Below are 20,040 nucleotides of genomic sequence, written 5' to 3'. Positions count from 1 at the left end.
TCTCCACGGTTGAGGACCACACCGCTTTGTGTGCACTCGTCATTCTTTAGCTCCGCCCACACGATACGCCTCCAGCCGCTCGTTTTTTTCCGGAAAGACTCGGTACAGCCCATATTTCTTTTATAAATATAATAAAACTAAAGACTTTGCGGAGATATGAAGGATGCAATACTACTCTATAGGTACTCAAGATTGACATGAGATTGACTGAAACTGAGTGTTTCACCCCCCCTTTAAACTTGTCTTTTGTTGTCCAACTATGGTTTATGAACTCTTTGCATTACAAGTTTGTGAAGATGCTTGACCCATGTTGTTTTTTTAAATGCATGTAATAAGTGACTCAAACTCACAGTGCTTTCAGACGGAGCAGAGTTTACTCCTGAGTGCAGAGCCGCTCTTCACTAACATGCTGTGCATAAATGTATTTCATTAAAATCACAATGAAGCCTTCCCGCGTTCATATTCGCACATAAGCCAATCGCGATTGGGGTTTGATTTCGATTAATCATGCTGCCACTCCAGAAGTTTGAAATTTGCTTGAAAATTCAGCAAAACTGTCAATTGTGCTCATATGTAAATGAATTAGAGCCATTTAACTGCTAGTGTAAAGTGTCAGTTGCATATGTTTTATCAGTGTTTCAAAGAAATTATCAGCTGAATACAGACCTCACGACTACATGCTGTGTAGCATGATAATAATAGTTTACAGGAAATCTCAGTGCTGTCCTGCAACTGTCCCCGAATTCAGGAGACCTGAATCAAATTTGCTATCTAGGTCGTTTATAAGGTGCACACTGACCCCACAAAACTGAGAAAGCAACAGAAAGTGATGGCAGAAAATAAATAGGACTGTTCATTATTATCATTGCTAATGCACCTCTGTCAGTGTCTTCTGGATGTGTACTGTCATTTAAATGTGCTGTTGGGCTGCAAAACATGGTTTAATCTGACTTAATTAATACATTGTGTACACTTGTTGATTCTGCATGGCTTACGCAGCTGGGTGATGTACCGGGTGGAGGTGAGCTCTGTCCTGCTGTCACAGACTGTGCTCGAGCACTACTGGCAACAACAACAGCATTCAGCACAGCACAAAAGCCAGCAGAGAGTGTGGTTTTATTGTGCTGGGCTCTGAACAGAGGATCAAGCTGAACTCTATTGGTGTGGAAGGATGGATGGCTGTTGTCCACATGGTGCCATTCCTGGTACCATTCGCCTGTAATGTTCAGTGAGGTGCCATTAAGTGCTGTCTTAATTGCTAATTAGTCTTTTAGCAGATCATTTATTATCCAAAGTGACTAACACTTACATTAAAAGGTGGAAACCTGGGGTTTAAAGACCTTGATCATTTAACCTTAGTGATAGTTTATTGATCATCACCGCTTTAATACTTTGAAACTTTAACTTTGGATTACCAGTCCAAATCTTTAATCATGATGCATTTTTAGCTGGGATTAAACAGCTTTATTTTATAACATTTAGTTCTGGAATTTGAATCGGATTGGTCGAGTGGTTGTCTAACAGCAATGTTACTTTTGACTGATTCTTGCTGCATGTTTTACCAATCCGCCAGTAGGTGGCATCAAGTGACTCTTTATTAGTGAGTCAATGAATCATTCACTCAAATGAAACAAAAACAATATTACATTGAGGTAGGAATTAATCTGTTTTTGTCTTAGTTTGAAAATATTTTTGATGGTGGAGCAACCATAGACTGGTATTGTTTCTAAAATGAAAGTTACAGAATATTAAAGGTGCCCTAGAATGAAAAATTGAATTAACCATGGCATAGTTGAACAAGAGTTCAGTACATGGACATCACATAAAGTGAGTCTCAAACAACATTTTCAGTGATATTCAGAACAACAACACTCTTGCTCATGATATTGTTTAATTACCATGTTTTTTCCATGATTTTATTTAATAGCTTGATAATGTGGTAATCATTCAATACCATGTTCCTTATGATATTATTATAAAATATTTTTTGTGTGTAAATTAAATAATATATCTGACTGACATTTTGTAGGGACTTTTTGTTGATGAGGAAACAGCAGAATGGCCTTCTACTACAGAAACCTCAGAATGTCCATAACACCCCTCCCCCAAACACACATTTATTTGTACTCACACCAAATCAAGTTCTGGGTATTTTGATGACGCTCTGATGCTGAGATACAGACAGCCTGGCTTTCTGTAGGTGGGTGGGGGATTTGGCATTGCACTGCTGAAGCTTGCTACAAAAACCCCTCTGACAGGAATTTTTCTCAGCTCATTTTCTTTGCCATAGCAGGTGAGGAAGGACACAAAAACACGCTCTGATTCACACTAACCCACACAGCAATACAAATTAGAGGCTGAATTCACGAAACAGCTGTAGGACATGTTCATCCTTCTTGTTTATCAGGGATTTCGAATGAAGTAATGTAATTTCTTATAAATGTATTTGAGGTCACTGTTGCTCCTCTTATTTATTTTCTAATGGTCCAGACGTTATAATAATTTTTTATTTAAAAAAAAAAAAAAACTCTCTTCCTCATTTTGAGTTTCACTCTCCTCAGTGTCACACTCATAAAATCACAGATGGGGCTTGAGCAGCCGAGCAGGATGTCTACTGTTGATTCTTGGCTCTGGAGCCAGGCTTCACTCCTGGAGTGAGCTCAGCTGAGGGTTGATACGCTGCTTCTGTTTATACACAGCACCATATGAGAGATAAGAGATCAGCGTCTCCCTTCTGAGCTGCATCTGCATCTGCCAGTAACTCTCTAACTGTCCTCTCAGCCACAGCAGATTGAGAAAGAGAAGGACGTTTGTCAGATTTTAAATCTCCTCATTTTGGGGGGTCCTGTGCCTGCTAAGCAAGTGCAAAATCTGCAACTGAGATGAATGCTAATGGCTGGATTGATATTTGGTATAGGCGTCTTTAGAGCAATCGACTACTATTAACAGTATATTGGTCCTGAAAGACTCACTGAGCACCAGATGGATCCTCCAGGACTCACTCCACAGTGACCACAGAATCAGCTCTAAGCTTATAGTCTTCAATGGAAAATTCAGCTGCTGCCGTCACTGTGTTTGTGCCAAACCCAAAGGGTAGATTTGCCATGATCCCAAATGGCTGGAATGTAGTTATAACTTGTTATTTAACTAAAACATCTAATCTATGCTTGTATTATCATATGCCATTAGTTGATAGTAACAAGCACATGTGTTAAATGAATATTTAATGGTTATTATAAGACTTTAGTATCGCTATATCATGTCTACAGAGATACGTGGTTGACATGTAGACCTAATTACAAGGTATGAGAAGCCAATCTTTAGAAATTCCTTCTAGTCCCAGTTGGATTGTCTATGCCACGTTTACGCCCTGACGTCTGTTTGGAGATCTCTGAACCGACGGCTGAGTCTTATTTTTGGAATGAGCCATGCTGCCAAGCTTGTGTCATCCGTAGGGGTGTAAGGTTTGCCGGTCGAGTTAATTAAAGGGGTGTGAGAGAAGGAGATAGGGAGCATGGCATAAGCATGAGTATTTCCCTGTCCATGAGAGGTCGTGCTGTGCACCGGCTGATGGTCGTCAATGGTGCCAGGAGAGGCCCAGCCAGCCAGAGAAAAGCCCTGTGGTCAGCACTCCATGGGCTGTAGATCCTGTCAGCATCCAGCTCTCAGAAACATAACAGGAATCACACCTCCGACCGTCTCTGCTGGGCTCACGCCTGGCTCCCACAAACACATCGTCTCAAGGACAGCGCTCTCATTTTGGCAGTTGCCTCACTTCTAATTCCTATAAAACATGTTTTAAAGACAGTACTGTAGACCAAATATTTGTCAGAATTTTTTGGGAAATGAATGTGTAAAATTCATAAAACGATCATTCAAAAGTTTGTTTGTAAAATGTTTGTCAGTAAAGGGGCAACTGTTATGATTGGCTAATGTCATTGCATAGGAAAAAGTTTATATGTCCCGACTATAAGTGTACATCCATAAAAACATCCATATAAAACCCTCATTTACATACAACTGGAATCAGGGCACTGACTGAATTATGTCGGTACTACACTATAAAAAAAAAAAAAGAGGCAAATTTTGAACTTTTGCAGTACAATCGACTTGTAACTGTTTAAGTTATTTCAACTTAAATTATGTTAAACTGACTTTAAAAAATGAGTTACATCTTGTGTAACTAATAAAAACAAGTTTAACATTTCTTAACTTATTTTGTCTTACATTGTTAAAACAATGTAAAAACATATGCATATGTTGGCATAACTTATTGAACATATAATTTTTTACAGTGTACTGAGTACCGATTCACAGTCAAACTGCCACATTCCGGTACCTAATAAATGCAGTGATACAGGGCTATTTAAATATGAACCCTGCATGTCCTGCGTGTCTCTGTTTGAATGAATTGCACAGACATGCGGTTCTATTTACCTCGCACACGCACACGCACACGCACACGCACACGCACACGCACACACACACACACACACACACACACACACACACACACACACACACACTGAATTGCGTGTGACGATCATGTGTTTACATGTCATACAAATACATGAACGTTATCTCCAGAGCCTCTCTGAGAGTCACTTCATGAGCATTTTACCGTTTAATTTGAGACCGAAACGTTGCTAATAAAAAGTTTTTTAGTTTTTGCATTTTAGTATTTTAAAAGTATTTTATTTTTATTGATAGTGTGCAGGATTTCCTTTTGTTTGTTTGTTGAGATTTTTGGATTTGGTTATCATATGTCCTACGCACCTATCTATTATCTACATGTGTGCGATGGTAATTGTGCACAGTTTAATTTGAGAAAAACTACTGTCATAAACACAGAAATTCAAAAGTCTTCATGGCAACCATTAAAAATAAAACTTTGGTTTAACTTGACAAATATATTACTGTTGTACAGTAGAATTTAGCTATGTCTCAATGTAATAATAATACTTACCCTATGTAGCCTATAAATAATAAATTAGCAAAACTTTATTTTTTAAGTATTAAATCACAATTATATATATATATATATATATATATATATATATATATATATATATATATATATATATATATATATATATATATATATATATATATATATATAGCAGCTTCATTGCAAAACAATTTGATATATATATATATATATATATATATATATATAGTACCCAACTCTACAGACAAGACATTATCAAATTGTTTTGCAAAGGAAGCTGCTGCCAAATGCTCTGACAACAAACATTATAGCCTACTTCATTAAAACTTTTTTTAAGGATTTCACCTTGATATTTGTGGCATAATGTCAGCAAGCCAAGTGAGTAGTGCTCATCACACATAAATAAATAACTGTTGTGCTCATGAGGATGTGGATTTGAATGTCCTGATCCCATTCCCTTCTCCCTCCTTCTACTTTCCTGTACATCTCCACTGTCCTGTCAGGCACAAAGGAATTGAACCTGGCTGCTGTCAGGATCCTCATCATGAGCCCCAGGTGTTGTTCTGTGGGCTGCTGGTCAGAAAGTAGAAACACAAACTTGCCAATATAGGGGCTCTGGCCTGGAAATGCCAGTCATATTTTGAGAGCCAGAAATCATTGCCAGGATGTGTTTACGAAAGAGAGTGAGGAAAGAAGAGGATAGGGCAGAGGATGGTTGTGTGTGTGTGTGTGTGTGTGTGTGTGTGTGTGTGTGTGTGTGTGCCCTTGTTTATATTACATTGTGGGGACCAAACATCCCCATAAGGATAGTAAAACCTGAGATTACCTACATTGTGGGAACCATCCAGCGGTTCCTTACTTTTCAAAAGGCTTATAAATCATACAGGATGAGATTTTTTGAGAAAGTAAAAATGCAGAATGTTTCCTGTGATGGGTAGGTATAGGGGTATATAGGGGCAGTGTAGGGGGAAAGAAAATACGGTTTGTACGGTTTAAAATCCATTACGTCTGTGGAGAGTCCCCATAAAGATAGTGAACTAGACGTGTGTGTGTGTGTGTGTTTGTGTGTGTGTGTAATGTGTTCTGGTGGCAATATCTGATATCCTTGTCTTTGTGGGGACATTTTTGGTCCCCATGAGGAAAACAGCTTAAAAATCCTTCTAAATTATGTTTTTGGAAAATGTAAAAATGAAAGCTTTCTGTGATGGGTAGGTTAAGGGGTATGGTTAGGTTAGGGAATCATGTCTACGGAAATTCCCCTTAAAACATGAAAACACAATGTTTGTGTGTGTGTGCACGCAATGTAGTGTGTGCACTTCAGAAAAGCGTTCTGTGACTCAGCTATTTGCACCTGTTGTCTTACCTCAGATACGTTCAACCATCTTATTCACAGCTGCAGAATAGAGGCATTCTGAAACATTACTCAGTTCAACTGATCTGACATCTAAACTTTCAAAAGCTTTTTCATGTTTCGTTTAGTCCCAGACATTAAGGACAAATGTTACATTTGATTTTGCTGAATAGTGAAAGGAATTCAGTGGGCTGCTCAGGCTATTAGCTGAGGTGATGGTTTTATATTTCTAAGTTGGCTGACATTTACATTCACAAAGAGAAACTTTCACAGTCATCTCAGTGTCATCTGCTCTGCCAGAGCGTTGAAACATTGAACCGAGTATGTTTGTGTGTGCACCTCAGCGTGGGTTTGGTCTTATTAAAATTGCCTTGAGTTCTTGCCAGTAGTCTTTGCAGGAGCCTGCTTTCATCAGCATTATCTGTCAGTCTGCTCTCCTGGTTAACCTTGTTTTTGATTGTGTACCTTGTTTCTTCCCCAGACAGTTCTCTGAAATGCATCCATTGAACAGGTTCACTAAGGCGCATCTAATATCAGTTGATTATGCACAGAAAAAGACGGCACCATTTGTTTTAAAGATACTGAATTAGTATTCTCTCTCTCTCTCTCTCTCTCTCTCTCTCTCTCTCTCTCTCTCTCTCTCTCTCTCTCTCTCTCTCTCTCTCTCTCTCTCTATCTCTCTCTCTCTCTATCTCTCAATCTCTCTCTCTCTCTCTCTCTCTCTGGGGACCCCTCACCACTGCACATTTTTTATATCTCCCTCAGCAGACCCATCCAATTCAAGTCTTGAGGCTCTACCAATAAGCTAATGAGTTGATTCAGGTGTGTCAGGTAGGGATAAATGCAAAATGTGCACTGGTGAGGGGTCCCCAGAGGGGTCCCCACTGATTTACCAGTCACTTCATCTTAATAACCCTTTTAAATGTAATGTTTAGGAAATCTAAAAATCCAAAACATCATATATTTTATACTGTACATTATAATTTTGCAGTTTAAAAATATATTTTTAATTAATTTGGACAAAATAGTATCGAAATTTCATATTGGCTATGTATCCCTTTTTGTATCATTTATCAGTGGCTATAAAATGTTAATAATTAGTTCAGTTTTTCTGAATTTTGAAATTCATTTAATTCACAATTTCACAGAATTTTGGGGAAAACACCTCTAAATATATAGGTATTTATATGGGGCATAACCACCTTCTTCTCTCTTTCAGAACTCTCTAGGAACCCTCTAAATGGACATGGCGTACTTCAAGAACAATTTTTGGGTAAGTCTGTCACATTTCTTATTCAATACTGCTAGCTTTGTAGCAGTACAGTGAGAGCAAATGTTTACTCAGCATATGTTTTATACAGTTGCCTTGTAAGCAGTTTGGGATTCATATGCTGACTGTTTCAGTCACATCATTGTAAGTATAGTGAGAGGTAAAGGATAGCGAGAGGAAAGAACAAAGAGAGAAAAAAGTATAAGAACAAAAGCAGAGGGCCAGGGCTTTGTCAGCTTTCCCATGAGGACAGCCGTGCTCTGCACTTTCCACACACCTGGTAGGGCTATTTCAGGTGCGTCCTACTTTAATACCTAGCCTGCCCCTCTCAAAGAACGAGGAAGAAAAGAGGAAAATCAAACCAGAACATTCAGGAATTGCTTCTACTGAATGCAGGCCACATTTAACCAGTACAGAAGCCTTCCTACCAGATAAAGTCCTCCATATGTTAGAGAAGCTTACAACATCTGTGCCATCAAATTAGTTTTGTTTGAAAAGTAAAGTGTGTCTTATGTTTGGTTGCAGCCTCTGGTCTGCTGACCTGTTTCTGCCAGGTCATGTGGTTGTCTGGCTTTGTGTCGCAGGACTGTGGTTGATACAGAGACCTCCTCTATTGTGTTCTTACACAAAGCTGGTGTAAAACACCCCCCAAAACTCCTAAGCATCCATGCAGAACTATTCACTCAGGACCCCCCTCATCGCTCATGCAGATGTATGCAGACATACGCCCTGGCCTGCACTCTTTCTCGTTACTCCGAAAAGCAGTTTTTAAAGTCAACATAAAATCAATTTGGCCTTTGACAGAATTTTCCGAAATTCATGAGACAACACTTCCCCGCCATTGACAAAAATGTTTGGCTTTCCGTGTTTTCACTGTTCTAAGGTAGGGGGCGCTATTACGCATCTTCCGGTAAAGTACTGAATCTCCTGATGACATGAAGACATGAAGAAGAAGCAGAAATAAGCGATAGCATATGTAAACAGATGCATATGTAAAATTGCATCATTAAAATTAAAGGTCCACTGAAGTGAATTGAAATGTGCAGCATTATTCAATGTATTGATGTAATTTACACTGAAACAGGAAGATAGGGTGGGACATATCAAACATTCCTCCCCAAAAAAAATTGCCAATAGCATTTCATTTATATCACAACCCCCCAGAGCAGTTGAGCTCGCTAAAGCCACAATTTCCTCCTCATATCTAACCTTTTCTCCTCCTAATCTCCTCCATATTGCCTTAAAGGCATAAAACATATAATTCTGTGTAGAATTCAAATGAGTCCGATTAATCGACTATCCGCTCTGTGCTAACATGTCTCTGGACAGGAGCTGACTGTGAGCTGTGGCGGTTCGTGTGACACCAGACTTTATTCGCCCACAATGGAAATCATATTTAAACTGTCTAAATAGTTCCCTATCCCCTATACAGTGCACAATGTGCAGTTCACCATGTAGAAAATAGTACATGTGTGAACAAGTGACAGATTTTAGCTGCAGCTTCACCGTCTATTTATAATGTTTGGGGGTGGGACTTTAGATTCTAGAGATTGCATTTGATTTGGCACAAAATCTGATGAAAAGCTGAAGTGATGTCATCCAAATCATTGACCCATATTGGCAGAAATGCAAGACTGTTTTGAATACTTATATCTTCTAAATACAAATGCTGTCATTGTTTTGGTGCACATTAGCTTACAGATAACATTAAGGCTAACATATTCATACTAAAAGCCAAAAAGCTTCATGGGGACTTTATATTTAACAGCATATAATTCTAAACTGCCTAGCGTTACTTAATGGAATGGAATTAAACTTTTTTTTTTAATTGTATGAAGCTAGAATAAAAAAAGCAGAGGGTTTATTCTTTCTTTTGATGTATTGCATGTTCATTGCAAGTGATTCAAAATGATGGCGCTGGGTGGAAACTTTGTTCAAAAAAAGAATTTATTTAGATAATTAAACATAAAAAAAAATGTCATTAGTTTATTCATATTAAAGGCATCTTTTGTTAGTTTCAGAGGCAGACATTAGTGGAGTATTTTTACTTCCTACTCAAGTACATTTTTAAGTATATACTTTATCAGTGTTTTTTTTTTGTTGAAAACTTTTACTTCACTGCATTCCAGTATAATATATAATGTCATACTTTTTACTGCACTACATTTCATAAATGAAAGTAGGTTTTTTTCTTACCTTTAATACTAAATTACATCAAAAATGCAGTACTTTCTTACTTGTACTCAAGTAAAACTTTGAATACTTTTACTTGAGTAAAAGTATACAGTACTACATTTTAATGTAATTAAGAATTAAATGATATTCAATATGAAATGTATTGCTGTAAAAAGTACAATATTATGTTTTGGAATGTTGTGAAGTAAAAGTTTTCCAAAGAAGAACACCGATAAAGCACATATACTTGAAAAACAAAATTACTTGGAAAGTAAAAATACTTCAATGCTGTCCACCTCTGATGAGTTTCTTTTTAGGTTGATGGCACCAAGGCTGCCTAAATTACACCCAATGAGTGCCGAAGATTTCTGGAGAGTACTGACATTATAATCAATCCCTGATTCCAAATGCTGAAAAGTCTCACTCTAAAATTTTCCTTGCTGAAAATGCGGTTTCATTCAGAACTAAAATGGATTGCAAATACTGAGTCATGTTGACTTTAAAGAAATTAATTATTCTAATGTGTGTCTGTGTGTGCATATGAGGTGATCATAATTGTGTGTGTTTGTCTTGTTGTGTGCGTTTGTCCTGCTCAAATTGTTTCTGCAACACTGAATAAAAACACCTGTGTGAAATGACTGAAGCGACACATTTGGGTAATTACTGAAAATGCATGATTAATTAAGTCTCCGAGAGGGAATTCACAATCGCAGTGATTAAGCACATTCCTTATTTAGCTCATACGTCTTCATCCTTAAGACTGTCTTCAATCTGGTTTCTCCTCAGATGGAAAACAGGGCGTTCAGCAGGCTGTCAGATGTTGTCTCACAACAGAGAGCTCATTTAGCAGCCTAATCAGTTCATTTAGTTTCACTCTTACTGTTCTGTTTCAATTTTGCGAGCATAGATGCAGATTTTCTCAGTCTCACATTAAAGTGTTCATGAAGCTTTGAAAGATGAGAGTTTATTAGATCTAGAAAACTGTTTAATGCATGACCATAGCTCAGGACTCTACAAAGCAGGCATTTTCTCGCATTTGCCCGTGAAAACTTATCTAGCACCATCAGAAAAAAAGAACATTATACGCAGTTGAGCTTTCACAGAGAATCTTTTTATTCTTATTTATGGACACATGCATAAATGTTTTTGTCCATTGTGTCTCATTCTTTTGGCTTTTATAATTAATGTTTGATGTGAAATGCATAGTGTGTGAATATTAATTGCATTATTAATTTGGTCATGACATTGCTTAGTAACCCTCTGAGAGTGTCCAGTCAAGTAACTTTATAACTTTACATAAGAATTCAATAATATCCCTTGTTGTCCTATTGTTGAAATTCAATAGCACTCCCTCCTGTCACATCACTTCCATTTTTGGCATTTTTAGATGCGGAAGTAAAATGTTTTTACAAAGACTTTTTACAGAAGCCTTAGTAGCGTCTAGTTCCTAAATATTTTTTATTTTTATATATTGACTCACTAGGGGCTCTAACCTGCATTATGCCCTTAAAGGTTCAATATTATTCAAAACAAATGCCATGCCAATAGTAGAATTTGTTGGTTTGTTACCCGATTAAAGGTTAGAACACACTTAACAGTGTTTTCCTTTCAGCATATAGATTATGCCTACTGAGCAAATCGTTATTCGTAACTGTTCATTTATGTTTCGGGTCACGGTCCATCAGTTTCCACCATCATAAAGAGGCGTTTATGGCTTGTGCGTACAGCATTTCATTAAAAAAGCTTTTCTTTTTGATCTTCAGAGAACACAAGTGAGAAAATTCCATCTATGTATAGCCCTGTCTCCATCACAATTTCAAGACAAACAACACTGATATAGTATATCTATCTTATTATCCCACTTTTAGTTAATAAAGGTAAAAGAGAGGTGGATGATATACTTTAGGTCAGTGAATGATTTCCCTCTTTCTTACTTAAGAGCTAATGCAGTTATTCATCATAGGTGACAGGACTGGGCCATGTGAGTGTGTTTTAGCCATAAAGCACAGTCAGCAGTAAGTGCTTTAATACTACAGCACCTTTGGAGGGAATTCTGGGAAATGAGCAAATTATCAATTATCCAACATGCACATTGTTATGAACAATCTCACCCGAGATTTTGATAACGGTTCTAAAAATGTGGACTTTATTTGATTCAATTCAGATCCATTCTATTTCATTTATAATGTAAATTGTGTCTGCATGTTCTTATTTAGTGAAAGAAATTCTCTCTCTTGTAATGCTATTATTTAGTGTTTCAAATGGATTTAAACCGCAAATCTGTTTTCATTCTTAAAAGAATCAACTACTTAGAGTCATTTGTTTCAGAAATCGGATGAGCAGCTCTGTGCATTCAAGTTTTCACACAGCTAAAATAGTGTTACTATAAAGATAGATCTATTAGAACAACATCACACAGTCCTGCTCCTTCCTGGGCCATGGTGAACTCATGGACCTGCATTGTCTGACACTAGTATGTGAATAGGTTTTCCGAGGGACTGCAGTGATCTGTTATGTTGCTTGTCGTTTGTTTGTGTTTATTGGGTCTCACATGATTGCCTCATTGCCCTGAGCATCATGGCACTGGAACGCCCTGCAATCATCTAATTACAACATGAGACATGAGACATGACTCATTCATCAAGCTCTATATTAGTCCTTTTTACATGCTATTAAGGTTATCATCCCTGCTTGTGTGTTTACAGCATATAGGGCTAATTAAAATCAAGTGAGACTGGTTAGTTCTGCAGGCTAACACAGGTTGTCATTGTGAGGTGGACACTACTGTGGGATGTTCAGCCCCAGGCTCAGACTGACTTTCAAAAGAGAAACCCATATACATGGCATGATAGAAAAGTTTTAAGTTGAAATGGTTCCTGAATAGATTTATAAAACTCTTTATGGCATTATGGCTTAACACATTAAAGGTGTCATGTATTTTTTTTATACTGTTGTCTGAGGTCAAATTATGGCATTTGCATGGTTTTTACATTCAAAAACATCATAACTAATAAGTAATAGGCTATTTTCTACACTGGTTTTGAGGCTGTCTTCTGGACGCTGGGTTTTGATGGGGACTGGAGACTTGGAAGTAAACGCCCACGGCTATAGGATTGAATAAGATTTGCATATTTAATGAGCTTCCGCTCCCCTGTCAGTTCACATGAGGGATTGTTTTGAAAACGGCAACCGGAATAATTCTCTGACAGGGCTCTCAAAACGTATTTATCAAACAAACACAATGATTTATCTCTCATCCACCCGTGATTGATTAATTTTTTATTACTTGGCCAGTCCTATCGGTGGATAAGCACGAACCGCGCACTCTTCAAATATCGAGTCAAGAGAGTGAACAGCGCAGATCAAGAAATTAATGTTATTTCACTATTTAAGATTCATTTAATGCTTACGTTTTGGCAGCCCGTCTGAAAAACACCCTGGGACGTTGGGCTTTGCGAGCTCCCTGGCCCATAACATTACATGTCCGATCTGATCTGTTCTGATCCGAAAGCCCAATGAACCTACAAATAAGGGATTCTCCAGCCTGTGACAGCGTGCTAAGTTATGTTCTGTTAGACACGTACACATAATACGATCTGTAACAATGCAATACTATGTCACGTCACAAACAAGGGAAAAGGGTGCGAGGACTCAAGTGCAGAAAATAATATATTTATTTATAACAAATAAAACAAACTCAAAACAAAACCCACGAGGGGGAAAAACACATAATAGAATAATAACATATAAACTTAAACAAACCAACAGAATCACGGGGAGGACGGAAGACGCAGACATTACACAAGGATCCAACACAGACTGACAAACACAAGGAGATTATAAAGGGAACAAACAAGGCAGATAATGAGGGAGAACAGGTGGGGCAAATTAACCAATAATCAGATAACAAGGGGGAGGGAACTGACAGGGACACGAGCACATGCTCAACATAACAAAACCCACAAGTGCACACACGACAGGACAGGCATGTGACATTACCCCCTCCTTAAGGAGCGGCTACCAGACGCTCCACTAGGGACGGGAGGGACAGACCCGGGCGGGACGGGAGGGACAGACCAGGGAGGGACGGGAGGGACAGACCAGGGAGGGACGGGAGGGACAGACCAGGGAGGGACGGGAGGGACAGACCAGGGAGGGACGGGAGGGACAGACCAGGGAGGGACGGGAGGGACAGACCAGGGGGGCACGGGAGGGACAGACCAGGGGGGCACGGGAGGGACAGACCAAGAAGGTACAGACAAGGGAGGGGTAAACAAGGGAGGAACGAGGAAAACAAAAAGTTCAGGAGGCCATGGTGGCCCACAAAGTTCGAATGGCCAGGGCGGCCCACCGAGTTCGGGAGGCCCACCAAGTTCAAGCGGCCGGGGCGGCCCATAGAGTTCAGGCAGCCAGGGCAGTGCGGGTAGAGCAGGACGCCAGGGAGGCGCGGTGAGAGCAGGGTGCCAGGGAGGCGCGGTGAGTGCAGGGGGCGCCAGGGAGGCGCGGTGAGAGCAGGACGCTTTAGTGGCGCGGTGAGAGCAGGACGCCTCAGCGGCGCACGGAGAGCAGGACGCCTCAGCGGCGCACGGAGAGCAGGACGCCTCAGCCGCGCACGGAGAGCAGGACGCCTCAGCCGCGCACGGAGAGCAGGACGCCTCAGCGGCGCACGGAGAGCAGGACGCCTCAGCCGCGCACGGAGAGCAGGACGCCTCAGCCGCGCACGGAGAGCAGGACGCCTCAGCCGCGCACGGAGAGCAGGACGCCTCAGCGGCGCACGGAGAGCAGGACGCCTCAGCGGCGCACGGAGAGCAGGACGCCTCAGCGGCGCACGGAGAGCAGGACGCCTCAGCCGCGCACGGAGAGCAGGACGCCTCAGCGGCGCACGGAGAGCAGGACGCCTCAGCGGCGCACGGAGAGCAGGACGCCTCAGCGGCGCACGGAGAGCAGGACGCCTCAGCGGCGCACGGAGAGCAGGACGCCTCAGCGGCGCACGGAGAGCAGGACGCCTCAGCGGCGCACGGAGAGCAGGACGCCTCAGCGGCGCACGGAGAGCAGGACGCCTCAGCGGCGCACGGAGAGCAGGACGCCTCAGCGGCGCACGGAGAGCAGGACGCCTCAGCGGCGCACGGAGAGCAGGACGCCTCAGCGGCGCACGGAGAGCAGGGCGCCTCAGCGGCGCACGGAGAGCAGGGCGCCTCAGCGGCGCACGGAGAGCAGGGCGCCTCAGCGGCGCACGGAGAGCAGGGCGCCTCAGCGGCGCACGGAGAGCAGGGCGCCTCAGCGGCGCACGGAGAGCAGGGCGCCTCAGCGGCGCACGGAGAGCAGGGCGCCTCAGCGGCGCACGGAGAGCAGGGCGCCTCAGCGGCGCACGGAGAGCAGGGCGCCTCAGCGGCGCACGGAGAGCAGGGCGCCTCAGCGGCGCAGGGAGAGCAGGGCGCCTCAGCGGCGCAGGGAGAGCAGGGCGCCTCAGCGGCGCAGGCAGGGCGTTGGGGAAACTTCTCCAGTCCAGCAGTATCCACCGGCACTGGGACCACCGGAATACGATCTGCTGGCATTGGGACCACCGGAACATGATCTGCCGGAACTGGGACCACCGGAACATGATCCACCGGCACAGGGACCACCGGAACACGATCCACCGGCACAGGGACCACCGGAACACGATCCGCCGGAACTGAGACCACCGGCACACGATCCACCGGAACTGGGACCACCGGAACTGCCTCCGGGGCTTCGGATAAAGCCCTGTGCTCCTTCCACGCATGCAGGACTGCCACCACAAAGCATCCCATCACAGCCCTCCAGGCCGTTTCCGGACTCGGGACCACCGGAACGGAGTCCACCGGCACAGGGACCACCGGAACATGATCCACCGGCACAGGGACCACCGGAACACGATCCACCGGCACTGGGACCACCGGAGTGGTGGATGACACCCTGTGCTTTTCCCAAGCATGCAGGACTGCCACCACAAACCCTCCCATTACGGCCCTCCAGGCCATGTCCGGACTCGGGATTCCCGGACTCGGGACCCCCGGAACTGGCACCGAGGGAGAACTTCTCTGCTGTGTCCTCATTGTATGGTTGGATCCTTCTGTCACGTCACAAACAAGGGAAAAGGGTGCGAGGACTCAAGTGCAGAAAATAATATATTTATTTATAACAAATAAAACAAACTCAAAACAAAACCCACGAGGGGGAAAAACACATAATAGAATAATAACATATAAACTTAAACAAACCAACAGAATCACGGGGAGGACGGAAGACGCAGACATTACACAAGGATCCAACACAGACTGACAAACACAAGGAGATTATAAAGGGAACAAACAAGGCAGATAATGAGGGAGAACAGGTGGGGCAAATTAACCAATAATCAGATAACAAGGGGGAGGGAACTGACAGGGACACGAGCACATGCTCAACATAACAAAACCCACAAGTGCACACACGACAGGACAGGCATGTGACATACTATCACATATAACCACACATAAATGTGTTGCATCATTCCTGTCGGATCCAATAAAGAAGGCACAGCATTGTGTTTTAATCTCAATATATCTGCAAATCCAGTGTCGACCTGTCTTGTTTACCAACGAATATCTTGCCATTTTCGTCATGTTTATTGCTCGTTTAGCTCCTCAAGTCGATGGGCGGGGCTACAAAAGCGGGCGTACACATTTATCTGTAGAGGCGGTGTTTCCCCGTTCTAATAAGTCATTGGTTTGAGAGCTCTCGTTTTCTGGGCCTAGTGTCTATAAAAGCTTTTCTTTTACGAACAAGGAAGTTTTCAGCTCCGAAACTTACAGGATATTCTTGTATTACCATGACCATGAATATATCAAAGTCTCAAGGGAAAGTTGATTTCTCAATTCATCACCCCTTTAAAAAATATATATTAGGGAATCCAGCTCTTTTTTTAAATTGAAACCGTACCTTTTTACTTTAGCTTTTAACTAACAATTTAATTTAATTTACATCTTGTGTAATTCATTTTGTATGTACTAATTTTGCCGTCTTTTATTATCATTATATAGTGAATTTCTTAATCTTATATTATGTTAATTATGTTTTTTGTTTTCATGTGTAGTACTTGGTGCTGCTTGTAAAGTACTTTGAGCTGCATTTGTGTGAAAGGTGCTATAGTAATACATGTATTAATATTATTAATAGTAATATTCTATGAGTTAATGCATTTTTATAATTACAATAGTTTTTATTTATAGTATTTATAATAATGTTAGAACATAAAATATATATCAAATCTTTTCTCCACTTCCTTAAAGGAGAGGCCAAACTGAATTTTTTTACAATCCTGGCATGGGACCTGGTGATGAACAAGACCGAATACTTCAGCCCCTCTCTAGCACCGACACACACGTCACGTCTGCCTGTCACCTATATGGAATGAGCTGTCATGTGTCTCCCACTCTCTCACAGTTACCAGGGGAACCCTGTCGCTTTAGCAACCGCTATCTTGGTAGGAGACGTTAATACCGAGCGGATTGGAGTTCCTCTTTCAACACCTGCAGCTCTGCTTAATATCATCGCAGCCGTCCGCTTGCATTTTGTTTCTCACTCCCTGTCTGTCATGCTTTCTTCACACACAAAGCGTCCTCTGTGGCGGCATCACGTTAGATAAGGGGAATGGCAGATACTGCTGTATGCTTTGCAAATAAACTTCAGAGAATGAAGCTATGAAAGAACAGACTTATTTTGGACATCATCAGATGGGCTATCAATCCATTTGCTTTCAGCATTGAATTCTGACTGAAGTATCCAGGGGAAAACACAGACTGTTTAAGCCTGCCAGACAGGCCCTAGTTTTTTACTATCCTGTATATAAAAAGAAAGAGGGAAGTGAGAGAAAGAGGCAGAAGAGAGTGAGACAAGGAAAGACTGCTTTGAAAGGGGTGCTGTTGTACCTGTGCTGTGTGGGCAGAGAAAATAGGAGATCAGCTTTCCAAAGGGCTCAGGTTTCAACAAGCATACTGGCCACACAACAAACATCAGCTGTTGTTTTTCATTTCGTTTTAACATTGAAATTACAACTGGTTGCAACTGGTCAACTTGATCCAACTGTTGACCACAGTTCTTTAAACAGCATTATCCTGTGGTCATGTGTATCGTAAAGGACTGAAACTGAACACCAGAAGGGTCCATAGGTAACTGATAGTTTGGATTTGACTTTAGTGCCACATGAGCTTCATGAGTGAACCCCACTTTTTCACTTTTTTTCATGGGAATTTTTTTTTTTTTTTCACTAACCACAACATTATACCATTTGATTGAAAGCAAAACTATCTAATTGATTGATTTGTGTCAGTTCCCTTTTGGCATTTCTTCTCACCATAGAACTGTAGCAGCTCTCTGATCGGCCCAAATCTATTCTGATAACCTTGTGAAACACAAAAGCTTGACATCTGACCTCACAGTATAAAAAGTCTCTTTAAAATACTGACTGCAGAGTCGTCAGCAAACTACTGTTACGCTATGGTATGAATATTTTGAAATTGCTTTACAGCTTATAATGAAATACAATATTTTCCAGTATTTGTTTTTATTTTGTAAAATACTAACAATATGCTGTAAAAAATAAAAACGGATATTGTAAATTTGGTAAATGGTAATTTTCTGCCAGTACATTATCCAGTAATTCAATGAAAATTTCCGTTAACCCTTAAAACACAAACTAATGCAATGTGTAATTCAAAATACAGGTAAAACACCTGTAAAAAATACCAATACGGAAAATTCCTTCATATTTATACAGTACATTGTGCCCTATTTTTACAGACTTTTTTACAGTGTAGAGTCGCCATCAATATGCTGTAATTCAGCAGTATTAATACTGTAAAATTTTGAAGTGGTTTACTGTAAAAATACATAAGGTGCATTTCTGTGATTATTTCAATTTACAATATACACACTAAAGAAAATGGTCAGGTAAAAACAATTCAATATGGTTAATTTTGGCACACAGCTCTAGGTCAAAAGGGACCCCAAAATATGTTGAAAATGAACCCAGTACACTGTCAAACTTTTTAGTTGGTTTAACTTAAAAAAGTAAGTAACCTCGTTGCCTTAAATTTGAGTTCAAGTTCAAGTTCAAGTTCAAGAGTTTTATTTGTCACATACACAGTTATACAGAATACAACCGGCAGTGAAATGTAAACAGGTCCGCTCCATGGACAGCAAATAACAATTAACAAAAAAAGCACAATAAATTATAAAATAGGGATAGGATAAAATAGGAATAGGATAAGGTGCTATATATATATACATATGTAGAATTATGAATAAATCAAGTAAAAGAAATAAGAGATGTGGAATAAAATAAGTGAGATAAAGTAAACTGGAGACTATAAAAATAAATCTGTGGATAACAGAAGTGCAGGAGTGTAATGTGCAAACAGCATTATAATGAGTAGTGACATGAACACAAGAATAAAGTGCAGTGCAATATCAGTATGTGAGTTTGTTAATACTGAAGTGAGGTGAAGTCACATGTTGTTAAGTGACAGCGTTCAGGAGTCTGATGGCCTGTGGGAAGAAACTCCTCCTGAGTCTCTCAGTTTTGGCCATCAGGCTACGGAAGCGCTTACCAGAAGGCAGCCGGGTGAAGTGGGGGTTGGCCGGGTGATTAATGTCCATGATGATTTTTGTAGCTCTGCCTCTGCATCGTTTGATGTAGATGTCCTGCAGAGACGGGAGAGCTGACCCTGAGATGCGCTCGGACAAGCGCACCACTCTTTGCAGGGCTTTGCAGTCGTGACTGGTGCTGTTACCATACCACGCTGTGATGCACTGAGTTAGTAAACTTTCTATCGCCTATTCTATTTTCTATCTTTCTATCGAGTTTATTGAAATTAAAAATTTGAGTTGATACAATGAAGGAAATTTGTTTAATAAATAGAAACTCAAAATATTATTGTATGTAAACCACTTAATTTTTTTTATAAATCATGAAAATAGTACTATTTGGCATGTTTCACTGCGTCATCAATAATATAACGCACACAATTACCCAATATGCTTACAAAATCTTTTAATAATCTTTTAATAAAGGTTGTCAAATCTCAAAAATGTTTCATTGTATTAAATTAAAAAAATATATTTCAATGAACTCAAAATTTTAAGGCAACCAGGTAACTTTTTTTTCTAAATATTTTTTTTACAGTGTAAGAACACAACAATAATAGGCTAATATAAAAGAAAACATTTATTTATAAGAACACTCAAAATTAATAAAAATTTAGTAAAAGCAACACAAACATTTGTAAGAAAATG

The 20,040-nt window shown here is 40.7% G+C and overlaps 1 protein-coding gene across 1 annotated transcript in view; it reads left to right on the top strand.

Annotated features, from left to right (window-relative positions):
• The window catches only part of fcho1 (FCH and mu domain containing endocytic adaptor 1), a 65,594-nt gene that overhangs the window by 10,343 nt on the left and 35,211 nt on the right, over window positions 1-20,040 (top strand). The window contains exon 2 of the mRNA XM_067413978.1: window positions 7,519-7,572. Within this exon, the coding sequence (XP_067270079.1) occupies window positions 7,540-7,572 (33 nt within the window). The 5' untranslated portion in view covers window positions 7,519-7,539. The remainder of the gene's footprint in view (window positions 1-7,518; window positions 7,573-20,040) is intronic.

Source organism: Pseudorasbora parva, chromosome 13, assembly GCF_024679245.1.
Source record: "Pseudorasbora parva isolate DD20220531a chromosome 13, ASM2467924v1, whole genome shotgun sequence".
NCBI classification, from domain to species: Eukaryota; Metazoa; Chordata; class Actinopteri; order Cypriniformes; family Gobionidae; genus Pseudorasbora; species Pseudorasbora parva.
The sequence above is the reverse complement of the archived record's forward strand: the minus strand, read 5'-3'. Positions and strand labels throughout refer to the sequence as shown.